The sequence below is a fragment of the Drosophila miranda genome, chromosome 3, assembly GCF_003369915.1.
Source record: "Drosophila miranda strain MSH22 chromosome 3, D.miranda_PacBio2.1, whole genome shotgun sequence".
Classification (NCBI taxonomy): Eukaryota; Metazoa; Arthropoda; class Insecta; order Diptera; family Drosophilidae; genus Drosophila; species Drosophila miranda.
In genome coordinates, this window is record NC_046676.1 from 15500865 (window position 1) to 15525651 (window position 24787).

Here is a 24787-nt window from a genome sequence, read left to right on the forward strand (position 1 = left end):
ATTATAATAATAGTTATTCGATAAAAATCAAGAATAATAATAGTTATTCGATAAAAATCAAGAATAATAATAGTTATTCGATAAAAATCAAGAGTAACAATTATAATAATTGTTATACTATAAAAATCAAGAATAACAATTATAATAATAGTTATTCAATAAAAATCAAGAATAATAATTAGACAATAAAAATCAATGCAGGCGTCCCACAAGGCAGCGTTCTTGGACCAACGTTATATCTATATATATGTATTATACATATGTATTTGTGGTTTGTATACAGCCTAAAAGTATGCTACAAACAGTATAAATAGAATTCATGTATTTATGTAAGAAGCAAGTAGAAATGCCATTTGCTTTTGTCACCGATCGCATATGAAATATAAAGCTCTCAATGGTATTGTACGAGAGGCGGCAGAACAACAGCAGAACACTTTCCCATCCTCTGAAGACTTTGATCCAGTGCGCGACCACTGCAATAGATACATCCTAAAAGTGATCCCTGTGCAAAACTATATCTTCGAAAAGAGGCTGTTAAGCTGTGAGCCACAAACATAAACGTTATATTTGACACACTATTATGATATAATTATAAGAGAGTTGGATGTTTTTCATTTAAAATTGTGCACTTAGTCGTCTTCTAACATTTAATACGATTTTGCTGCATTTTAAGACAGATCTTTGGTTTGACATAATACATTTCGAATAAACTTATTCATTATGGTACGAACTCCACGGAAAAGTGGGGTAGAAATTTATTTAGATCATTGAGATTCCACGCATTCAAGAAAGGGGGAAATAAATTTTGAGCACTGCACAATTGATGTCGTAGGCCAACCAGTCTCGACGTTACGTTGTGGGGTCATGAATGGTTCATGTTGGAATACTCTTTGATTATATCATAAAAATAACTAACAATGGAGAACGATTTTGCTGTTTTGTCAAATTTGCAGGCATCGACAGTGAAATTTTAAAGTAATTGTAAGGAAAATCGACTCAAAACTAAAAACTTCGGATAACTATATTTAAAATCGCAGAAATCCATATCCATCAAATCTTCAAGTTGTTGTAATTATTTGTAAAAATATTTTACACTTGTAAATACTCTTATCTTTGCAACAAAATAAGATATGACCTAGAGAGTAAAAACCACATGGACTAAGTTCAAACCAAAACTGTTTTCTCCTTAAAATATTGCATATAGAATACTAATCCAACTCTTTCAGTCGATAGAGCAATTCGATTGGGTCTTTGACGATGGGTTAGCTGTGGATATAAGTTTTTCATAATAAATTCTCTAAAAAAAAGTCGTTAGTTACATCTTTGCCCTTACTTTTATAACCATCAAACGAAAACTGATCGGGTGACCAATTCAGTTACCCGAATATTCGAAAAATCTTTTTACAGAAGTGCAAATAAAAATACCACCGACAACTTAAACCACTTCTTCCCTCTCATGCGGGAAACTCCTCTGATAAGTGCCACCACCCGATGGTAGGGTATATCATAAGATCAGCAGCAGCGGCGGCGGCGACGACGGCGGCGACGGCGACGAATGAACATCAACCAAGTGACCGACTCCGCCGAGAGTCTTGTCTTTGCGCTGGCGGCTAGCGTTCGTTGCCAGTTTCTTTTAACTCGTTCACGTCGTTGGTTGTGTCGGTTACTTGTCGGTCGGCGTCGCTTGTGCTTTTTTTTTGTGGTGTTCCACGCAGCCGCGCATCGTCGCTATAAGAAGGTGGTTCACGGCACTGGGAGATAATACAATATAGTATAGGAATAACAGAGCAGCCGATATGAAATTCTGACACGACTTCGTGCAGATCTCCAGAGCTGCGAAACTGCAATGTTGTGTGTGTGAAAAAAGTGCATTAAACAGCAATAACAAAAGGCGCAGCCAGAAAGATTGTGTGAGAGCCGCACGAAGAAAGAAAGAGGCGAAAGAAGGCGAAAGAAGGCGGGGAGAGAGAAGTGCAGAAGCAGAAATTGGGAATAAACAAAAAGAAATTGCATAAGTTTGATTTTTGGCGTGCGCTTTGCTCATCTTCTGCTGCAATATTTGTGGGCTTTTCGTTTTATTTTGTCTGCCGTGGATTTTGGGTTTTGTTTTTCCCTCCAAAAAAAGATCACAGATGATAAAACATAACGCTGCCGAAGAAGAGACAGAAATTAAAAAACTTTAAAATAGCTTTTGTCCGGGGCCTGGCGCGACGACGCATCGTCTGGCGGTATTTTACACAATTTTTTTAATCAACTCCATTCGACGGCGGCGTCTACTTGACCATTTGACTTTTTTCGAACAAGTTGTCGCCGCCGCGCCGCTCGTTTTGCATTCAAGTTTTCTCCGAGTGTCCGTCCAGTGTGGTGTACATTCATATGTGTGCGTTTCTCTCTGTGTATTTGGCAATTGAAACCCAAACATTAATGCAATTGTTGTTAACCAATTTCTGTTTCACCGACTGTTAGCTTTTTTATGTGCAAAGCCGCCAAACATTTATGCAACGCGAGCAGAAACAATATCATCGGAAAAGGAACAACTTTGGTCACAGTTTAAAGTGCTCGGGTGAGGTAAGTTTTATTTAACAGATGGACGGACGGACGGACGGATGGACACGGACGGACGCAAAGCAATTAACATAAACCAATTACAACTAATTACAATCAAACGAATTAGTCGCCGCAAATCGTGCGCCCCACGGCGTCTATTGTGTCATTAAACCGATACGGAATTTGCATAAATTAGATAAGGATTACCAGCAAATAGAACATAGACGCAGAACAGAGACCCAGAGAACCAGACACAGGCGCAGACCGAAACCAATTTAATATTTTCCTGGCCTTTAATGGCACTCGTAAATGGAGAAAAGGGCAAGCCGAAGCTCGAGAATACCCTAGAAGTACGAGTATACTTTTTCCAGGGTTCAGCATCCCTGGTAATCCACAGAGAGACCTTCGAGTGGGTGCCAAAAAGCATTTCAACAAATACAATATATAGGACGAATTTCAACAAATTCAATGGCAAATAAATTGAAATGGTGGATTTCAATCTTCACAGGAAACCTGATGCGACCTGCGATTGGCCAATCATTCAGCTGATGACTTAATTTTGCGAAGCCTTTAATTGGTATTTTGGTGAGGTCTGTTTCGGGTTTTTTCCTAATCATAAATAGAAATTCCCGTCACACCAAATAATCGAACACATTCTGCTGTCCAGCCACCAAATTGGGGACTTGCGAAGAGACATCCGACCCAATTGGTAGTGGCACGTCAGGTGGAAGTAATTCATTAGCTCAGAACCATTCGAGCAGCCACTCCATATTGGTTGTAAATTGATTCATCGAATGGATATGTGTGACTAGGTTTATTCCTCGGCCTGCCTCCCACTCCCACTAAGTTTCTTGCATTAATTGCTCGACTAAGCGTCATCGAAAGCCCCTAACAAGTTTGTCTCTTTTGCGAAACCTGTTGAATGGAACAAAGCAGAGGAAGAAATGGGAAATCCATTAAAAGTAAATTTTGAACAAATACTAAATATATACGCAAACACAGCTGCTAAAAAAAAAGAAGCTGAAATTGGATAATATCTAATGCTACGAGGCCACTGGCTCTTCTTCCGTTGCTGCTATTTCTAGATACATACATCTGGCGTATAGTGGGTGGGGTGGGGTAGGGTGGGGTGGCTCTGTATGCACCATTTACAACTTTATTTGGAAATTTGTTTGTCTGTCGTTAAATGGTTTTCCAACTGTTCCATTTACGGCTGAACCTCCTCCGAACGATGGCTGACAATCAATCATCGCATTTCACGATGAATGCATGAGTATTACGACACAAGGCGCATCTCTGGCAAATATAAGCATCTATAAATAGAAAAGAGAGACGAAGACAGAGAGAGACGAAGACAGAGAGAGACGAAGAGAGAGAGAGAGAGAGAGAGAGATAAAAGCCAGATGGCTTACAGCAAAACAGTTGTGGGTGGGTGTTACTTTGGCCAAATTAATGAGGCAACAAACTCAAATAATTAATATACAAATGCGGTCATTGACAATGCACAGACACCCAACCCATCCTCCACCTCCGCTCTTTCTCCCCGTTCGAAAAACTGTAATTAATATTTCATTCAAAGCCGACCAGCGCACACATTATTAAAAGTAGGCAAATAAATATTTCAATTTCATGATGCGGTTTTAGCATTTCATTGCTCAATGGAAACCACAAATAAATGAGATGTGCCATCAGGTGACCGATGGCCGGGGACACGGACACCATTTGGCTACTGCCACAGCTGTTGTGATGGTGTGGGAGAAACCCCAACAAACCCCACCCAAAGACAGTAGATCAGATCTAGACCCGAACTCATCTTTGTCACGATCTCAAGAATATTTAACAGCTTGTGGAATTCGCAGAGCGTCCATAAGTGAAAGGTTCGTCGAACCGGAATTGCCAGCGGGCCAAAACACAGATAAACCAGTCAGAGTCAGGAGTGATAAGCATGGACGGAAAGAACCTGGTTCCAAAACATGTTTCCAAGCGAAATTCAAATATGAAACAAACATTTTAAATACAAACGAAAATACGATAAATAAAGAGCTCTGCGGATTCTTGGGTCCGGCTAAGGAAGGCCTCAGATCCGGCGAATATATCAGCCCAAGTACAGCTGTGACGTGCCAGAGGGCTGACAAATGATCGCTTTCTTGGCATGTCTGATCATTTATTCAGATATTGTAATCTACGACTGTCTGGGGGGAATTAAGCAGGGCAGGACAGATATGCGCCAGGCATAATTTATTAGTGTTTGGTTTTCCTTTTACTTTTTTTTAGTTGTTCTCCAATCAAGAAAAAAGAATGTCAGAACTGAAACAAAACACTCGATGTGCCATCCAGCCATTAGCATTCGTATAATCGAGTTTGGATCGAAGTCAGGAGTCGAGACCGCGACCGAGACCGAGACCCATTAAAATCGTATTAATACTCGCATAAGAGAAGGAAAAAAGCAAACGCATTGAGCTGGCGAATTAAATGGTAATTTTTCAAGTTCATGGCATCCGGTGACATCGATATATCAGCTTTCAATTGATTTAAATTGTCTTAATTGTTTCAATTTGGACCACGGCGCCGCACAATGGCCGAACAATGAACGGCAGCGGACAGACTTGAACCCAAAACCCCTATTACGATTATGGGTCCATCATAATTTCCATCATAATGGCGCTCTCTGGCCAAGTGCCATAAACCCGTTTTTGAGCACATTAACATGCCGCAGGCCCAGCGAACGAATACACGAGCTGGAAAATTAAATCACGCAAATGCAAATGCAAATGAAAATGGAAATGCATATATTGGGGCATTTGCTGTAAATTGTTGCAAGATTTGCACTTGTGGCGGGGCGCCGCATCAACATGCAGGCCGAACAAATGCAACACTAATTGGCAGCCGACTGGTTTGCTCTTGTCCAATTTTCGGGTTTCCCGCTTTCCATTGTCTGCATTTAATATGTAATTCTCCGCCTGCCCCCAAAGTCACGGATGTCCGGCCCCACCGCCACCGCCACCGCCACCGCCACCGCCCCCACCACACACTGAATGATTGCCTTGCACAACATTTCAAGTTCAGAGTCGACGAATTGCACTTGTTGCTGCCACACACTTGTTGCTACCGCTGACTCTGCCACTGCCACTGGCTCTACCTCCACCACTGCCTCTGCTGTGATTCCGTTTTGACAGCTTATTTGTGTCAAAATGTCAAACGGTCACTCTGCCACGAATCACCATTGACCTTGACTGCTGACGAGATATGGATGCGAGCACGAATGGGATTATGCATATGAGTGTATTCAAATGAATATGGCTGGCACTGGCACTGACACCTCTTCAAGCGTTTTGTTTTGCCTTCAACAGCAGCAGCACCGATGGACAATGCCAAAAGATGTATGGGGAGCACCCTCCAGAGGCGATTGTAATAGTTGGGCACGAATATAGAAGCATCTTAGACCCTATAAAGATAATAAGCATCCACAGTCAAGACGCGACAGGTTTCAGATCAAAGAGGATACGTTTCCGAAGAGACTCTTAGGCAAGAAATCCTTAAGACCCAGCAATTATGATTAACATCAAACTGCAATATCAAGAAGCTATCAAGGAACGATGGGAACTAATCTGTTATCCTCGGGGCTTAACAGCCCTAAGTTCCTTAAGCCCCAAACTTTGATTACATGTCTGGTTTGAGCTTTTGTGCTCGGAGATGAGGTCTCAACATGTTTTGGCAGCTTTGTACATGCTGTTTGCACACTTGCCTCAATCCTCAATCCTCAATCCTACCCAGCCCCGACGCCTTCCCTCCCCGCTTTACAATTGCCATGTGTCAAGTGGCGTGGGAGGCATGTGTGGCAAGTACATATGGATGGATACTCGTACAAATGTATCAGAGGAAACATGCCGCAAAGTCGCCCCAGCAGGCAACATTCATCTCGGGCCGCGTTTGTGCTGCTGAACATCGGTTTCAATGGCTCTTTGAGGGAAAAACTAGAGGAAAAACTAGTTTAAGCTGCCACTGCAAGTCCTCTCTTCTCCTCAAAGATGAGGATTTAGCTGTAAATGTTTCTCATCTTAGGAAAAAGTACTTGTCCAAGTCCCTGCTTCTTTGGCCTTATAACATTTTGAAAAGATACTTTTTAATCTAAACTAAAATGAATTAACATCCATATAAAACCACTAAAGTATCCATCCACGGATGGATGGGAATCGCATAGAAGGTCGTTGTAAAAAAACTCGAAAAAATACGAAATAATTACTTTGTGCTGTAGCTTTTTATGTTGATCCTCAAAAATGAATGCGGATTGACAATTTAAGCCGAAATAATTTCGGTTGCCAGGGAAAAGCTCTCGGCGGAGAGTCGCCCGAAGAGAGCGAAAGTTGTGAAATTGGAAACGGCTGCAGCAGGAAAAACAACCAGATTAACTATAGCTCTGCTTTGAATAAGCCAAAGGAAAAGTGCAGAGGAAAGCGGGCAGAGGCGGGAGTATGGAAAAGTGTGAGTGGATGGGTGGGTGGGTGGTTGTGTGGTTGTGTGGCGGAGAGTGAGAGTAGGCGGGGCCGGGAGTGGCAGTGGGTAAGTCAAGAGCTTGCCGCTTCACTGCACCGCATGGCGGGATTAACTATGGCTGGAACTGGAGCCAAAGCTGCATACGGCAGTGGAGCACTCGAAAAGCGGAGTTCCTCTTCATATGCATCCGTAATTACAGAGCACACATACTCTGAGGCACGTGTAGTACGAGTATCTCTGTGTGGATGTATCGTAGTATCGGACCATTCTATTTTTGGAGCCAGAGCGCTTCTGCTTGTTATTCGACGAATTTTAGAGCGTCTCGCCGCTGACGGTCGCTGGTGTTCAATGCGGCAAGAGCCAGACAAGGTTAATCGAAATCCAACGTTCTCCTCCGAATAATCAAACAAACAACAAACAAACAACCTCTGGCTGATTACTGCAATCAATGAGGGGCAGAAGAAGAACAAAACTCAAGTGTTGTCTCTGGGGCACAAGGTCAGAGTTCGGCTTAGCATAAATTTACAGCTCGCAGCGTTATCTATTGTCAACACGAAAGACGCCATTCTACCCAGAGCGGTGCCCAGAAATACTATCCACGGACAGTGCTCCAATGTTCCACGGCTGTGGGCCATTTACATAATCTCTGACTGCTTCGACCGCCACTCGCCAGTGCCCGGCAGTTGCGATTTATTGGCCAGAAGAGTGGGTAACGCCTCCCGCCTTCCCATGCCTCCCCATGCCTCCCCATGCCTCCCCCCGCCTCCTATGGCCTGCACTTAATTATGCTCGTTAAATTTTACAACTTATTCGAGCTGGACGGGGAGTACGGACCTACTCCGCTTCTGCTCACCTGCTCTCCTGCTGCCCTGCTGCCCAGCTCACTGGTTACCTAATTTATGCGCATTCATTTGATGGCTCACACTTGGCTAAATCACAATTTAATAGTACTCGCAGCACTCGGCTGCTGGGGAGATACTTTGTGGGGGGTGGAGAAATTATTTATCCATCAGCACGTGGCGTTTCGTAAGAGATGTGGATGTAGAAGAACCCTTAGATGCAACTATCAGAGAAGAAAGATCAACCATCTTCAGATCAGCAAAGCCTCCCTTCTGCCCCGATTTCAGTTCCAGTTCCAGTTGAAGGCTTGCTGCAAGGCCTCCAGAAGACCGCCAAAGGGCCTTAATTAGATAGCCGGCGTGGGTAAAGGGCCTAATGTGTGTGCAATTAGCATTAACCCAGTGCGTTTTTACCGCCCTGAATTGCAGTTATGAGGCGACATTAGTGCGACTCGGCGCGGTGGCCAGCGCAGGCATTAATTGCATTAATTGCCGCCAACCCACCGTAATCTGTGTTGCAAAATGTCTCTTGGAGAGCGACGGGCAACTAATTAGAGACTTTTGCGACAGGGCCAACCACAGATGGGGCAGTCTCAATGACAGGCGCCGACAATCGGAGTGGTTGTGGATTTGTGGCAGGTAGCGTGGGTGCAACGAGGCGTGAACTATCCAAAAGCTACTATCCCCTGGCCATGGAGGGCCGGGCACTACACAACCTCTAGTTTAATGAAGAGTTGAGGGTAAAACGCGTTAAAATACTATAACTGGGGCCTGGACCCGCTCCAAAAGCGAGAGGAACGCAGCTCTTGCACAAACATCTCGACTTGTGGCAACTGTGACCTTTTCCGCAAGTCAAAGCTGCTAAACCAACGCTAGGATATGGGATATATTGTACGATAAGTAAGCTCTTTGTTCAGTTTTTCTAAGAGCCTGGGGCTCGTCTTCTTGGAGTAGATCATTCAGATATCCCGAGACTGCTTTGTTTGGCAATCGATTGAGGGAAAACCTGAACAGAAAGCGTATTGTTTGAGCATTAGCTCTGCTTGTGGTTTTGTGTGGTTAATACCCTGCAAGAGGGTAGGCCCTTCCCCGTCCGGAAGGGCTTGAAAAGACGAATTGATGTCCTTAAAAGTTTAAAAGATTCTATCTCTTGAGTGGTCTATAGGAATGACCACGGCTGTGTACTTTTCAGCAATTCCCTAAAGGGTATTCAAAGCTTCGGCCAGGGCCGGCTACCCTCTGGTTTTTTTTAGCCAACTTGCGGCTTGAAGATGCAGCTTCAGCCAGCTGCAACCACATTTTGGCCGAGTCATTGTGTGTTAGGGCCGTATTTTCGGCCTTCTGCCAGCAGTTTTCCAGTTACGTGGCACACGGCAAATGCAGTTTGAAGTTGCCGCACGCCGGTCGGAGGCGTCGCCCGTCGCCCGTCGCCCGTCGCTGATGATTGTGGTTTTTGCAGTCTAGTGCGGCGTAGGGCAGTGTAAATTAGCATCATTCAGTCGTTGGCAAAAGCGATTTCGCCATGCGACGGGAAAACAATGCAGATCCGCGATTTTTGTGGCTGTTGGTCGGCCGCCGCTGCCTCATTTATGAAGATTTCTTTTCGGATCTGCTGGCCCCGCCTTGGGCAATCCAGTCCGCGTTTGTCGCTCCAGTCTTTTGTCCGGCCGTCGGCGGTGATGTATTCATGGCAAATCCGTCAAGGCAGACCCGGCACATGGCAACGCCAAGCGCCGCATTCAAATTCAGCCACCGGCTCCAGACCGAGATCCCCATTCCGATTCCGATTCCGACTCAAATTCCAATTCTGATCCGAATTCGTCTTCAGCATTTAGTGCCAGGCAATTGACTCATTAAAATATCAAAAGCCACCGCAGGCAGTCTGATTGAAGTGCTGAAACTATAAATAAAACCTTCACGTCTCACGTCTCACGTCTATACTCGTATTTTTATTCGCATTTCCATAACTCGAGTGCTGCGGGCCACTCGAGCACTCAATTGTTTGGCCAGCAGGCCGCCATCGATTTCCAGTCAACAGCATGGCGTCTCTTCTCATCCGTATCAAAATAAATTCTCTTACTAAAAAGTTTGTACAAATGTATGCAGAATTTGCATCGCAAAGACTATGATATGGAAAGCGAATCTGTGGCCCCCAACAGCAACTGCGTTTGGATTGCTTCACATGAGAGGGATGGATGATTGTTTGTGTCATCATCACTTGCCCCCAGCCGTCTTGACGGACTGCTCCAATTTGATATTGTCTGTCTGTGCGACTGCAATCAGCAGACCTTTCATGCCGCCTGCAACGGAAACCATCTGAGCGTTTGATGTTGCCAACTGTCATTAATGGTTTTACACTGCAATTCAGCTCTGCCCTGCTTCTCCGCTTCTCCGCTTCTCCGCCTCCCTCCGAGAGGGGACAGAAGACTCCGAGTTGTCACTGTGGCCAACAGAACTAGAAAAACTCAACGCTCGATTGTCGGCATGACCGTGGCACACATGTGCACGGCACGGCCTGGCATGTCATCAGCACCAGCACCATCGCCAGCATATGGTAACACGATCAACGACTAATCCGACAATCCGACATTACAACGAGCATTATGAGTATGATTAAGGCTGCAGCTGCCACAGAAATCCATCAAATGAGGCGACCGCTCACCGCAGAGTTGGCAAGAAAACTCCCAACAAAAGTTGTGCAAGAAAGTGGCAGTACAGAGGGCGGACTGACCTCAGGAAGGGGCAGCTACAATAGAAAGGGTAAACATCTCAGAGTCCGGGGAGCTTATGTAAGTGCAGACAGATTCCAGGGATTATTTCGGAGGTTAATGGAGTATAACTCGTACTTCTACTGCAACAGGAATTACTCGTGGGAGTCTGAACCATGCATTATTTTCCCCATCAACTGCCATCTCTGTGATTGCCCCACCAGCAACTGCAATCCCACTCCAATCTGCAGCCTGCACTTTGGCGCTATTTGGCGATAACGCGGAACATTATGCACGACGATGAGCTAACAGTAGAGTAGAGTCCCAGCCCCCATCCCCATCCCCATCCACACCCCAAGTGGATGATGATGAAGCTGTCGGCGCCGTAGCTGGTGTCCGTCCAGCACTTATCCATCGATCATGGACATAACGACCCGCCGACCATGCAGCCTTTGAGAGAGAGTGCGAAGTCGGTTGGGGATGGGACCACAATTTGTTGGCATTTGGAAATGTTGCCTCATAAATTATTATTAGAGAAGACCGAGGCACTCCCCCGGGACTCTGGCACTCTCTCTCTGGCACCCGCTGGAAAATTATGCAATTGCGAAAGCCCTTTTCGGCTAATTAATGCATAGTCATGAGCCGGGCAAAAACACTTTTGCATCCATCCAAAAGACAACAAAATCAAATGGATTCTGTGCCAACAGGAAACCAGTTTTAGTCGCAGTCCCAGTTCAACCTTCAGTTCCAGCTCCAGTTCCAGTGTCGGTGGTGCCGAGCGGATGCATTCGTGTCGCTAATAGTAAAAAGCCGTAAACATAAAATTGTGCAAGCTGCTGGACGGAACGTACATAAATGATAATTGAATTCGCATTTCTGTTGCAGGCAACCACGCAGCCAGGGCTGGGACACTGAGAGGCAGCCACAGCCATGCCCATCTGCAAGAGCTCGGGGGCGACGGCGAGCAACAAGGCCCCCACAGACATATCCGCCGACCATGTGACGGAGGCGGCCCAGGTGAAGCGCACCCGGGAGCAGGCCTACTTCAACTCCTACGACTTTGATGCAATCGAGGTGCTGCCCTACGACGAGGACGATGGCGAGGCGGCTGGCAGAAGCCGGAGCAGGAGCAGAAGCAGCAGCAGCAGCGGTCGCTACTCGGTGCCACACGATCCGGTTGGAGCCCCCAAGTTCGCCTACTTGCACCGCCTGGGGGCATTCTTTGGACGCCCCGGCGGGGCGGCGGCAGTCGGGGGAGCCACAGGAGCCGTTGCCGAGGGAACGCCTTCAGCTGCTGGCGGAATGGCCGCAGGATTGGTGGCGTCGTCTAGCAACGATAACTTTCTCCTCCCCCGAGCCATGCTCAAGTATCAGAGGTGAGTAGAGCCAAGAATAAAGCAAAGCAGCTGAAGAATTAATTCTAGGCGTAATAGGATTATTTAAACACTAAAATAGCAGAGAATTTTACCAACCTTCAAGAATCTCTACCAAAGCACGGGATTATTTCTTTGTTCCCCTCGAGAGCAGCAAAACCCATAATTTCTCTCTGTGCATGCACTGAGAGGCAGGCAATAAGCCCCGAATATGCTGCATAATGCAGCAGCCTTCAACATTCCGATAACGACCTTGTGAGGAGGGACGGAGAGGCCCAGAGAAAACCCAAGACCCGTCAAGAGCATATCTCAAATCGTATTTGTTGGGCATGAAGTGCAACACTTCATGGCTCAATGAAGGTGCAACAGCAAGCAGCAGCAGCACAAGCAGCCACAGATATTTTGTAATGATGTTGTTCCACGGCAATTAGCAGGGCATTAAAGCGGCGATTACAATCACCGGCAGAGTGTGGCCCTAAATGGGGATTATGATTGCCAGAGATGGTTCTCGGTCACGACTCGAACAGATGAGGCAACCTGCAGATGACGCAGGGGCAGCAACAGCAGCAGCAGCGGCAGCAGCAGCGGCAGCTATGTAAATTATGTCTGAAGTTCAAGTGGTTGCTGCTGCAGCAGCAGCAATGCGGTTTTTGGCGCCTGTTGTCAGCCTTCACCTCTTTTTCCTCTCTGTATGCATGTGGATTTTGTTGTTTCGGAGGAGCTGCCACTTGATGGCGGTCAGCAGCAGCAGCAGCGACAGCAGCAGCAGCATCGCCACTGCCGAGACAACAACTGCAGACAGCTGCAACAATTACGTTTATTAATTGAAACTAAAGAAGCCACCGGCTCAAGATCTTCGATTCGCTGAAGGTCAGCGCTTGAAGCCAGTTTGGGCTTCAAATATCTCTCAAAAATATACAATAAATACTTCAGTTTATACGTATAGTGTGTACAATATATAGAAACAGATGCCTAGAGTCGTGCCGCGTATTGACAGCAATTTCCATTAATTGGCAGATAGTCGGATTTGCAACTTGTTTTTTTATATTTTTATTTAGTGTTTGGTCTGTCTCAGAATATGGTAATCATGATAAGGTATGCGTAGTAGCCGAATCAAGGAGAGAGCTGAACAAATGCCAAGAGTTTTCCCACCCAAGGTCAATGCAATTATATGCCGGCCGATACGTGGTGGGGTTTAACCCAAATTAGTCACTCCCCGAGCCCTTTCCCAATCCCCAGCTCTAGTCGAAAGACCATTGGCAGGCGGGCCACGTTGGTGCTATAACTATTTTGATCAACAACTCACGTAGTGGATACAGTGTGGTATGTATGTGCCACAGGCCTAGGGAGAGGCGAGGCACGAGTTTCGCACAGTAGCTCTTCGAATCCGACCTTCTCCAAATGCCGATTCCATTGTCCGATCGGCCATCATCGGTGCAGTTAGATCATAGTTAGCCATCAATTGTGGCGACGCTGATCGCTGATCGTCGCTGATCGTCGCTAATTTGTATTCAATATTTGAGCCAATGCCCGTCTAGGCCATAGTTATATCTGTAGTTTATGGCCCCAGCTATGCCAAGGTCAGCGTTTAGTCAAACCGTCCACTCGCACAGCAAACATCCATCTCAAGCAATCAGCGATTCAATCGCTTTGATTGATGTGCAATTGATAGCCAGATATACGTACGTACATACGATACATAAGAAGTTGCTGGATGGATGGTCGTTATTCGGGCACTGCAGCAAAACCAAGTCAGACCCCAAACTTGAGGCAAGTGTAATTTGTCTTGGCAACAAGTCAACAACAATTAACGGCCACACAAAATTATTTACTAACGGCTGCGCCGTCCGTCCGTCCGTTCGTCTGTCTGTCTGTCCGGCAGTGGGTTCCGTGCATGCAAACGAGGCTGAACATTTTAATTAACACAGTTCGAACAAACAAAATAAACATATACTCGCACTATCCAAAGATTGCAAAATATTTCATGCTCTTGCCGGGCCGATACGATGGAACCGAATCTGAGGCTAACCTTGCGCCTGCCTGCCGCCTGCCGCCTGCCGCCTTCTGCTGCTGCTGCTGCCAGCAAATTTGCAACGCATCGGTTAACATGCAACCAAATATCAGTCGAATGTGTAGAGAAACCCAAAAAAGAGCAACTGACCGACGAAAGCTATCAGTGTTTTGGGTGCGTAACGCACCGCGACCGAGCCATTCAAGAACAAACACCAATAGCCAGCAGCAGCGGCACGGCAACACGGCCAAAACCGTTATTGCGCAACTCTTGAGCATGGCCAAAAGCCAGGCGCTGACCTAGTGCCGATCGCACAGAGCACAGAGTGCATATATGTATGTATGTAGAACCGATACTGGGGGCTTGTTAGCGATCGTAAGTGAGTTATTAAAGCATTGCCACTGGCGCCAGGCCACCGCACCGAACGTACCGAAACCCCAACAAAAATGCAAATGCAGTGCGACTTATCAGTATACTGCCAAGATGAGGGTAATCTATCACCATTTGAACATCTTTCAAGACTAGAATCAATCTATCCAACATAAACCCAAAAAGAAAACACCAAAGAGTGACTGTAGATGATGTAAACGAAGCTTTTCATGCAGATTCTTCCAAGATATTGTTGAACAATCAGCAGAGCATTTCAGATCTCTTAAATAACTTGTGAACACATGCAGACCAAAGCAAATAATTTCTGTGGTCCCCAATCCCCAAGTCACGCTTCCTCCCCGCCATTCAATTCGAGTTTCCGCTGCATTTTCCTCTGATTTTCCATTACTCCTGTCGCGGCTCCACCACATCATCAGCCGCATTTCATGGTGCAACGAAAAGTTTGCTCAAACCCCAGACACACACACAAGCTCTTGAACAATCCGAGAAGTAGTCCGAAGCAGTAACTTTACAGTTAGGCAAAAAAAAGAGCGAACGCGAATGCGAATGAGATTTGCAACAGTAACTGAAGCCGAAATCCTGTTTAGAACGAGTTTATTTCAATTGAAATCGAATTTGTATGTTGAATTTCTAAATTTGATATTTGTTTTTCGGCTGTGTGTCGCTTCTGTTGCTGGCAGAGCGGCCAGAACTAGAAGTTTTTGCCTGAGATATTCGAAAGAACGCAGTGACCAACGAACTCTAGGGATTCCTTGGTGCTTTGTAAACATTTTTAAGGACAATTTCCAAATAAATCCATGCTCTCAGCTATTAAAGCTATATAAATCTGACTGCATCAAGTCGGGCTTTGCCATTGGAACTCGAGATTACAGGACATCTATCCTGAATATTCAAATATAATACATCTATGATCATCTCTTGAGATCTGCCCAGTATTTGTGGGGGTATCAGCTATTCGGAGCTCTTTCCTGATTTTCTTACGAATTTTTTAGGGTAGCTTTTTCGATGTGCCACTCGTCATTTGCATGCCCCCAAAAAACCAATGCGACAGAAAATGGAAAACTTCGGCAGAGCCACTAACCTAGTTAACCAGTTTTCGCTTTCTGTTTGGCAGCTTTGACGAAACGTAAACAAAACTGCAATTGCGAAAAACCAACAGCGAGCGAAACCACTTTCCAACGCGGGTTTTCCCTTTCATTGAAGCATTTTTCACTGATTTTCTTTTCCTGTCTCTCTGTTTCTGCAGTGCGGCGACAACTTCAATGCCATTGACGACGCTCTCGAAGAATGGGACTGCGATTGGGAGTGGGAATGGTACTGGCAGCGGAATAGCCCATAAAATGGGGCATGGAATCGGACACGACAAGGCGCACGGGATGCCAGGGTCCACGACGGGAGTGGAGCGCAGCAAGAAGTGCTCGATTGCCTCCAATGTCAGCAGCACGCATTCCACGGACTCTGGACTCCCAGCCTCTGCAGCAGCGGCAACATCAGCGACATCTGCAACATCCACAGCAGCAGCAGCAGCAGCAGCACCAGACGCAGCTGTTAGGAGTGGAGTCGGAGGAGGAGGTGGCGGCGGTGGCTCGCATTATTCGACGGACAAAAGCGGCTCATCCGGTTATTACAGCTCCAATGTGTGTTCCACTTATTCGCTGGACGAGCACATCTATTGCGAACCGGTCATAGACATCCTAGACGCCGCCGGAGAGGAGCAGGAGAAGATGAAGAGTGTGGCCGCCAGGCAGCGGCTGCGGCCGCAACTCCAGCTGCCGAGGAAAGTGGCCGCCAAAGATACAGCAGCCCCATTGCCATTGCCACTGCCTCCAGTTGCTGCTGCTGCTGCTGCTGCTGCCACTGCAGCATCGGAAAAGTTGTCCACAGTGAAGAGCCAGCGCTTGGACATGCAAGATGCAGCCACCGGAGCTGCCATCGAAGAGTTCCATTCAGCAGGAGTCAACGACCTCGAGAAGACGGAGGAGGAGGGGCACAAGCTGGAGCAGATGCTGCCGCACTACAGCGACAAATTGCGCATCCTGGAGACGAGCATTGAGAACCTGGACCGCCACCTGAAGACCTTTCCTCGCCTGTTTGCCCAGGAGCAGGTTGTGTCCTTCATGCAGGCGCCCGATGCCCCACCCCTGGCTCTGCCCCCACTCCCACACCCACTGGACATTAGCGAAAAGCTGAGGGTCTACAACCAGCTGCCGACCATCATGGAGCAGCAGCAGCAGCAATTGGTGGACGATTCTCTGCTGGACATCGATCTGGACGCCTTTCTGCTCGATCCGAAGCCCCCATCGCAATCCCAATCCCAGACCAATCTCAACCGCAAGACCAAGGCCAAGTCGGGGCGGGGAATCGACAATCCGAGCTTCCTCAGCGACGAGCAGCTGGAGGAGAACAACTACAAGTGTGCCAAATACATCAACTCCTGCCCGGAGGACGCCTACCGCGTGGAGAGCGAGGCGGCGGCCGGCCAAGCCCCCGTCATCGAGGAGAGGTTTGTGAAGCGCTACGAGGACCAGCTGCACTTCCAGAGCACCCGCGAGCTCCTCGAAGACGTCCGCGACAAGATACGCCTCCTGTCGCGTGCCACGCCCTCGCCCTCGGCCACGCCCGCACCCACACGCACACCCCCGCCGGACATACCCAAGGAGCTGGAGGGCATGATCCACACGCTGAAGCAGGAGCTGGAGTCCTACCTGCAGCGCATGAACCAACACAGCGAGAGGGATCTGCGCCAGCTGTGCAGCGGCCTGGGCCGGCAGCAGCACGTGGTCCGCCTGCAGAACGCCCTGGAGCGGAGGCGAAGCTGCGCGGACCTGCTGCACCTGAACGCGTACGAGGCAGTGCACGACGGGGTCCTGATCTCGGCCAGCGGCCGGCCCCTCAGCGTCCGCGAGCAGATCATGACCATCCGCTGTGCCAGCGATCCCAACTTCAAAATGAAGCGAAAGTCCATCACCGAGGTCTTCCCCACAGCCGAGTGCTACATCGAGACCACGTCCCTCTCTCACAGTGCCACGCCGACGCCCGCCTCGACGCCTCAGCTGGAGCTGGAGGCCCTTCATCCCCCGTCGCTGCCAGGCACCATGGTGGTTACCCAGTTGCAGCGTAACCTCACCTTCCACAAGCCCATCCTCTCCGGCGCTGGCTCCAGCGGAGGTGCCAGCCAGGAGGACGCTCTGGGCGGGGGCTCCGGAGCCGGCAAGGGCGATCGGGACAGCTTCGCCGAGTGGCACCGAAAGAAGCCGAGCATCTGGGAGATGTACTATGGCACCAACCGCCTGCACCAGTCGCTCCTCGGCAAGCAGCGGGGCGGAGGCGAACTAGTCATCAGCAGCCCCCAGCCCACACTGTCCTACGTGAGTATTGGGGAACATTTTGTAAATTCAATGGGTTTTCCTGGTTACTAGAGAGCATCTCTTTGCATCTACGAATCACCTAACATTCCACGAGTACTAATTCATTGCGAAATATTAGATAATTCAAGTAATGAAGGCTGCTGCAATTGAATAAAGATAAAGTGGCCCCAATCAATATTTATTTGAGCATCAGAGCAGGGAGATTCGTGCGATCTCATTACAATTCCACGAAAAATTCCCTCCACTCCGAGTCGTGTGAAGTAATTGATGAGAATTTAATTTGATTTTTATTTCAATTGAATTTGATGCCAACTTCCGTTCACTGAATTATTCATAGCGAGACAGAAAATCTACTGCGAAGGGAATTGAGTATGGTTTGATTTTCTTGAACGATATCCTTCGTTTTTTTTGCAAATGCTTAGGTGTTTCTTTCCGAGCCTTTCTCGCTGAATGTGCTGTAGTGCCTTTCATCATCATACAGACTCGTACGTATAAATATAATGATATAGAGACGGCTTGGGTCAAGTGCGTTTCGAAATAATAGCCAAATGTAGATCAGCCGACCGGCGCCCCCCGCTGTCTTGCAGAGATAATTATGAGCTGGTCGGCGAACAAGGCGTATGATTAATGCCTTAGTCGGGCTAATTGCAGCCAAGCGGAGCTGCAGCCCGAGGTCGGCCAGCCCCACGAAAATTGGATAAACTATCACAATAATTCACAGCCGATCGAACAGCGATTTGCATGAGCCAAGATGCGCTGCTCATTAGGCCCCCAATTCCGATACTGACTCAAATTCTGATTCTGAGCCAAGTGCAATTCAGCTGGGAGCCCCGGCAGCCGTTCGTGCAAACAGTTGTTCAACCTCATCCTTGGCCGCGATCCGAGCCATTTTGGTAGTGCTTCGTGAGCGTCCCCAGCTCTCGAACACCCCCGCACTGGCGGCGGCAGTGCCAGGCAGCAAGAACATCATCGGCCCCCGGCGGATGTCGTAGCATTGACGCCACTCGCATACTCATCACCGGCACTCGCCGGGGGCTTTATTATGCGGCAGGCGACATGCGCGATAAGATCACCATAGTCGGGGCCCCTTCCATATGGCAATATGATTAATTGTGTGGCGTGCCACGGAGGCTACTGTTCCACACAGCGAGTGGTGGGGAGGGGGTTCTGGCTGTTCTCAAAGCTCCATAATTACATCTAATGTTGGATGCACCACTCGACGCGAAGCTGTTGCCTTGCTTCTGATTCTATGGCTCTTCAGTTAATGCCAGATTAAGTCATAAATCTCGATGATGCTCAGTCAAAAACTGAATGAAAACTGAGAGCAAAGATAACTTTGTTTAATGGCAGGTCTTGCACACTGTAAATAAAAGCTTAGAGTTCTATGCTGTATATCAGAGCTATCCCATGAGGTTCCTCCACTCAGGAACCTTAGTTTGTTCAGGTAGGCTTAGGGAGAATCGCGTTAATATCATTCAAGTCAAGCGACAGACCGCTACCAAGTTTGGTTTCCGTTCTACGGCCAAGTCAGTGATGCAATATCCGTAGCCGGGAATCGAATGTATCTCGGGCCAGCTTTGGGGCGCCATTCAAACGCACTCGAAACGCGAGACGCGAATCCAAATGAGTTTTCACTTTCAATAGCGCGCCGCTTGGGGCAGGGCTGCGGGCGAATCGCCATTCAATTAGGGTTTATTCACCTTAACAGCATTTTGCATTCACCGAGCGATCCGATCTATTATCTCTAGTGTGAGTGCTGGCCGGCTAGGCAGGCAGCGCACGACCGATTTGAACTTGGGGCCATTTTACTCGCGGTATTGGGCCGTAGTGCGGATCAAACAGTTAAGCGACTCGACCACTGTACCAGTTAACCTTTAAATTCCGTTAAGCGGCCGCATCTTGCCAACTGACTGGTCACTTAATTGGCCATCGATTGTGTCCGCGATAACCAGAAAAAGGCATGCAACAAGTGGCAAGAGGCAGCAACAGCAACAGCGAGAGCGAGAGCGAGAGCGACAGCGACAGAGGCTGCGGCATCGCAGCATCATAGCCAGGCCCAAACTCGAAACCGGTGCCAGTCGCACAGTTGCCCTACAACTCCGGTGACCTTTAAGGACGTTTGCTCGACTTAATGCAGCAGGAAAGGAAGATGCCGAAACGAGCTTCTCGCAAAACAGAAGCTGCCCCTCCGCCTGCGGACCCCCTAGCGCTCCCGCACCCTCCCTCCCTGGGGTGGCAGCTCGAAACTCGTCCCACGGCAAATGGCCGGCAGCGAAAACGAAAACAAGTTTACAGCCATGAATGCCAAAATGAAAATGAAAATGAAAACGAAAATGAAACTGCAAAACGAAAACAGAAAACAGAAAACAGAAAACCGAAATCGAAGCGGAGCGAAATGTAAGGCAACTGCGTCCCAAACTGGACGCTGCACGCGTTTGTGCGAGCATAGAAGTGCCTGCCACAAAGTGTTGCAATCGCCATCGGCGTCGCATTTGCTGCTGCTGCTGCTGCTGCTGCTGCTACTGCTGCTGCTGCTGCACAGCCCCTTGCCGGTGGGCAGCAGCCTGTCCCGAACTGGGTTATGGCAATTTCCATTTGTTGCCAACACCCGAACGCAGCCTGGCGCTGGTCTCAAGAGCAGGCCAAAACGTTTGGTCATGGATTTTGTCAACCTTCTTTGGCCGGGTGCGGCGCCTTGCTCCGATTGCCATTTGCATTTGTCCGATGGCAGCCTTTTGGCCAGAAATTCGAGCTGGCTTTTTCATTGGCAGCCACGGGGGCCGAGGCTTATATAAACATAAGTGGGCTATCATGGCCCCGGCAGGGCACTACTTCCACGGAAGCTGTAGCTGTAGCTGGAGCTGTAGCTGTGGCCGCGGCAGCGCCAATTATGTGATCAAATTTCCTCCCATTACTCATACGCCGTGTTCAACCATTGAGAAAAGGCAGTCATTAGTCGAGGCGACTGCCACAAATGTCTGAGATAATTATGCTGCCACTGGAATTTTGCAATTCTACCACGCCCCAGCAATAGTTGCAGCAGCAGCCGCAGCCGCAGCCGCCCCTGTGAGGTGACTCAACTGGTGGACAGCTATCCACCTGACGCCTCAGCTGCAGCGCTTTTCCAATGCACTGCAAAGCAGAATGGCAGAAGAAAATTCATTTGCAATTGCATAAATGTTCCGCTCATGCTCTGCATAAAAACTAATTGAATTAAATCCCTGCTCGTGGACGTATTGCCACACTTCAGCCGAGTTAGCGAAGATCTGCTAAGTGGGGGAAACAAAACAAAACCCGTACAGATATCCCGCCTATGAAGACATTCACCTGGGGATGGATGGATCTCCGATTCGATCAGATCAGTTCAGTTCGGTTCGCTGCTGGCTGCAGAAAGCGTGGATCTGTGAAAAGTTGGCTGAAAAATGGTGAGCAGGCGCTGGAAAAATAAACGATCTTCACGTATATATTCTATACACTTGCAAGTTCCATTCAAATATCAAAACAATACTTTAAAATATCCTTTTAATGGGGAATTGATATACAATTAAAATTAATAGTACCCAAACGAAAAGATAAGTACTCTTGATAGGTACTAAAGGTATTAGGTACTAAAGATAGTTACTCTTGGAGCTAGTGAGCTATGCTTCCTGTACAAAACCTGTGTGGATCGTGAAAAGAAAAGGGAGAGATAATACCCAGAAAAATTACCACACAACAAATTCTTCAGAGATCTGTTGAGTACTTCTAGTGCGAAATTGCATAGGTACTCTTGGGGAATGCTGGAAAAAGTGGCAGAAATACCTCTTCATGTGATGCCTTTCAGAGGAGATAACACCAGATATTGTAGCTAATTATGGCATCGGATCAGAGATCTCCATGGCCGAGACGTGAGCAGAAATATGGATTCCCCCACAATCACCCTCGTTGAAAGACAGAGTGCAGGGGCGATCTGTTTGCGGACGTGTTAAAATGTAGTTTTCTCTCGGAGTAATTTGTCAAACCTGATGTACTCCATCTCTATCGCGTCGTGTTGGTAGTACAGCATAAAACTTGGCCAACTTCCAGCCAGAGACAGAGCCACAGCCAGAGCAAATGGCCGAAATGAGGGGATCGGGGGAAAAGGGGCGTTTTCAATGTCAGTGAAAAACGTGTGCGGCACATTAAACGATGCATTTTCTTCTCGGACTTAGCGCACACCCAAAAACATGGCCCCAAATATGGGGCGGCCGAGTATTTCAAGGCCGGCCAAAGCGGGAATTTACACCCTGTAGCCACCATCGCAAGATTTCACATCGTTTTGCATATGTTAAGCGAATGTTGAGTTCGTCGTTTTTTATTTATTTTATTATTTAATTTATTATTTATTGCGTGTGCATGTGCGTGTGTGTGCGTCTGGCATCATTTGCAAATTAGCTTCGTCTGTGTTTTGGGCTGGGGCGGGCGTGAAAATCAATCAATTTATTCAATATTCATTCATTCATTCATCCACATCGGGCCCCCCACTCTTCTCCTTTTCCATAACTTTTTCTTCTTCGTAACAATTGCACTTCATAAAGCCGTTACACACGAATACACACGCAGAGCGAGAGAGAAGGAGAGAGATGCAAATGTTGGAATGCGGTAACATCCATGCCGCGTCATCAGCGCCTATGTTGGTACCCTTTCAGACGATACTATGAATTCCGGAATCTTTTTGCAGCCTTTGTCGATTCTGTGCATACTATTTTAAAAAGTTCCGCCCAATTTAATACATATCCAATGACTATATAAATTAGCTGCCAAAGGGAACCATGGCCTAGCAAGGGTATTAAATGCCTCGGTCTTCGCAGCTGGTCTCCCCCTCTTGTTTACCGATTACGTCTGTGCCTTTTCAAAGTACTTCGCCCGATAAACAGCACAGCAGAGGTAATAATACGTATGTATGTATGCATGTGTATGCGTGCGTTTGTGTGTATTAGCAACAACACGACTTTGAACAGCATCACTAACCTCAGACAAGCATCAAAAGGGAGAGCAAAGAAGCCGGAAGGCAGCTAAATTTACCGCAAAGTGGTTTCATTTCAATTTCTCCTTTCCTATCGCCCGCCGTACGTGTGTGTGCGCTCGAAAAAGAAATGATCACCCGAAACCGAAAACAATGCAGCAGTGAAGCACAAAAAACCAGTCACAATCACAATAAAATGCAAAGAAATACGAAAAAAAAAAAAAAAAGTTTGCACAGATTTGGCAGGCCAACTACGGCTCAATTACACACACACACCCGCATACAGGCGCAAAAGCCCTGAGTGTGAATGGTGTTAGTGTCGAAAGCACTTTAAAGTTTAAATACACACAAAATTACACTTGAATGCCCTTTTAATGACCACATTGCGCATGCGCAGCTTTCACTCAGACGCGGAATATCTTCGGAATTCGATATGCGTCTGAAAACCAAAGTACATACATACATACATATGTACATAAATTAGTCTTGATTGCAGGATGTTGCCGTCCCTGGCCCTCTAATACTTCTGATGTAACTTTTACAGTGTTTCCACTCAGGAAGTTTCTTAATATGTGCCCCCTCCCCTCCGTCAAGTGATGGCATTTTCGATATATCCACCTTATAGTGGAAGAGTTTTGCAGTTATGACAAGTTGATCCATGTGCCGTTGCGAAGGATACCGGATTCTCAATCCCACCTCCGTGATGATTGCACCTGACTAAGTGAAATTTCCAAAAGTGTTTCGTAACTTTTAACGTGTTTAGCGAGAATCAGCAAAAAGAAACAAAAACGACGACAGCAACAAAAACTGTTAACGCTGTGCTGTGTTTCATACATATGTGCTTTGCTCTTTTTTTCGCTGTTACTGAAAAGATTTCAAGGTTGTGTCGCTAAAAGAGAGATGCAAGACGGCGGCAATACAAAGAGGGAGCGAGAAAATGGAGATGCGAAGACATCAAAAAGCTCAGTGGGTCAGATTTTTGTGCGTTGAAGCCCTTTTTATTATTTATTGTAGTATGTCTGGGTGGTGCCACGCCACGCCTTGTTGGACTGCAAATATTTGCGATCGCGGAGATGCTTGTGCCATGAGTTATGGCTAAGCGTTTTGCGGCCGCACTTAGCCAATGACCTGAAAAATCACACAAATAAATCAGATGAGCCCCCATCTCCATTTACATATGTACATATGTATGTATGCACACCACATAGGAACAAATGCAGTCAACGAATATGATCATGATCAATGTCAAAACAATCATTCAGGGTCCGGCGATGGTGATGGCCGACGATTTACATATGTAAATAGAAACCGAAACCCGAAACGCTCATAACGTCCAAAATTAATGAACTTAATTGCGAGCCACACTAACTTTTTGCATAATTAAATGAGAAAAAGGAAGGGGAGGATGTGAGGAATGCGAAAAAAAACAACGGGAAACACACATGTACATACATACATACATGTATGTACATATGTGTAAGCCTGACGAATCCTAATCAAATTTATATTTTTTGTACTTACAGCCATCCTCACGACCCGAATCCGACTTTACGCTCGATCTGCCGCGCGCTGAGCAACTGCGATTGAAAATGGAAAAGGAGAAGAAATTCCGCCAAAGATGTCGCTTCATCACCACATTTCTAAGTCTGGTCTTCTTTCTGCTGACCGTCATGGTCGTCAGCTTGGTGTTGACCCGCGGCAAACGCATGTTCGGCAGCATGATCTGATGATATATTGTAAACGAACTAATTACAGTGCCAACAAAAACAAAAACAAATGTTAGCGAAACTCAAATTTAATATTAGTCCTAATGTTAGCTTCCTTCCTGGTCTGGCAGGACAGCCGCAGTATTGTTAATAAATTATTTATGTGATCTTAGTTGTTTAAGCCGCGAGTGCATTTCTTTCTGTAAGTAAACAGAGCTGTCAATTGCATGTATGTATGTATGTACTATCCCAACCTAGCGTTTGTCAAATTTACCATTAAGCTTATATAATTCGTAGAAGTTTTAAGTATAATTGTGCGTCTATGAGTCTTATGAGAGTGTCGAGAATAAACAGAATACCACAACAG

At 47.0% G+C, this 24787-nt stretch overlaps 1 protein-coding gene across 4 annotated transcripts; it reads left to right on the forward strand.

The window, feature by feature from the left end:
• The first annotated feature begins 1612 nt into the window (after nt 1-1612).
• LOC108160417 lies at nt 1613-24786 on the forward strand. 4 transcript variants are annotated; one of them, XM_017294414.2, is made up of 5 exons: nt 1613-2228; nt 2467-2568; nt 11474-11964; nt 15609-17730; nt 24238-24786. In XM_017294414.2, exons 3-5 carry the CDS (start codon nt 11519-11521, stop codon nt 24439-24441), a joined length of 2772 nt encoding a protein of 923 aa, XP_017149903.1. In that variant the 5' UTR covers nt 1613-2228; nt 2467-2568; nt 11474-11518; the 3' UTR covers nt 24442-24786. The 4 variants fall into 4 exon arrangements, with proteins under 4 accessions (XP_017149903.1, XP_017149902.1, XP_017149904.1 ...); XM_017294413.2 differs by having other exon boundaries at nt 1613-1738; XM_017294415.2 differs by having other exon boundaries at nt 1613-1738; nt 2467-2563.
• The last annotated feature ends 1 nt before the right edge of the window (nt 24787 follows it).

Excerpts from the sequence above, each read along its gene's own strand:
- LOC108160417 (XM_017294414.2), top strand. The coding sequence starts at position 11,519 with ATGCCCATCTGCAAGAGCTCGGGGGCGACGGCGAGCAACAAGGCCCCC. Across the intron at positions 11,965-15,608 it reads GCCATGCTCAAGTATCAGAG|TGCGGCGACAACTTCAATGC; the intron begins GTGAGTAGAGCC and ends CTGTTTCTGCAG. Across the intron at positions 17,731-24,237 it reads CCCAGCCCACACTGTCCTAC|CCATCCTCACGACCCGAATC; the intron begins GTGAGTATTGGG and ends TTGTACTTACAG.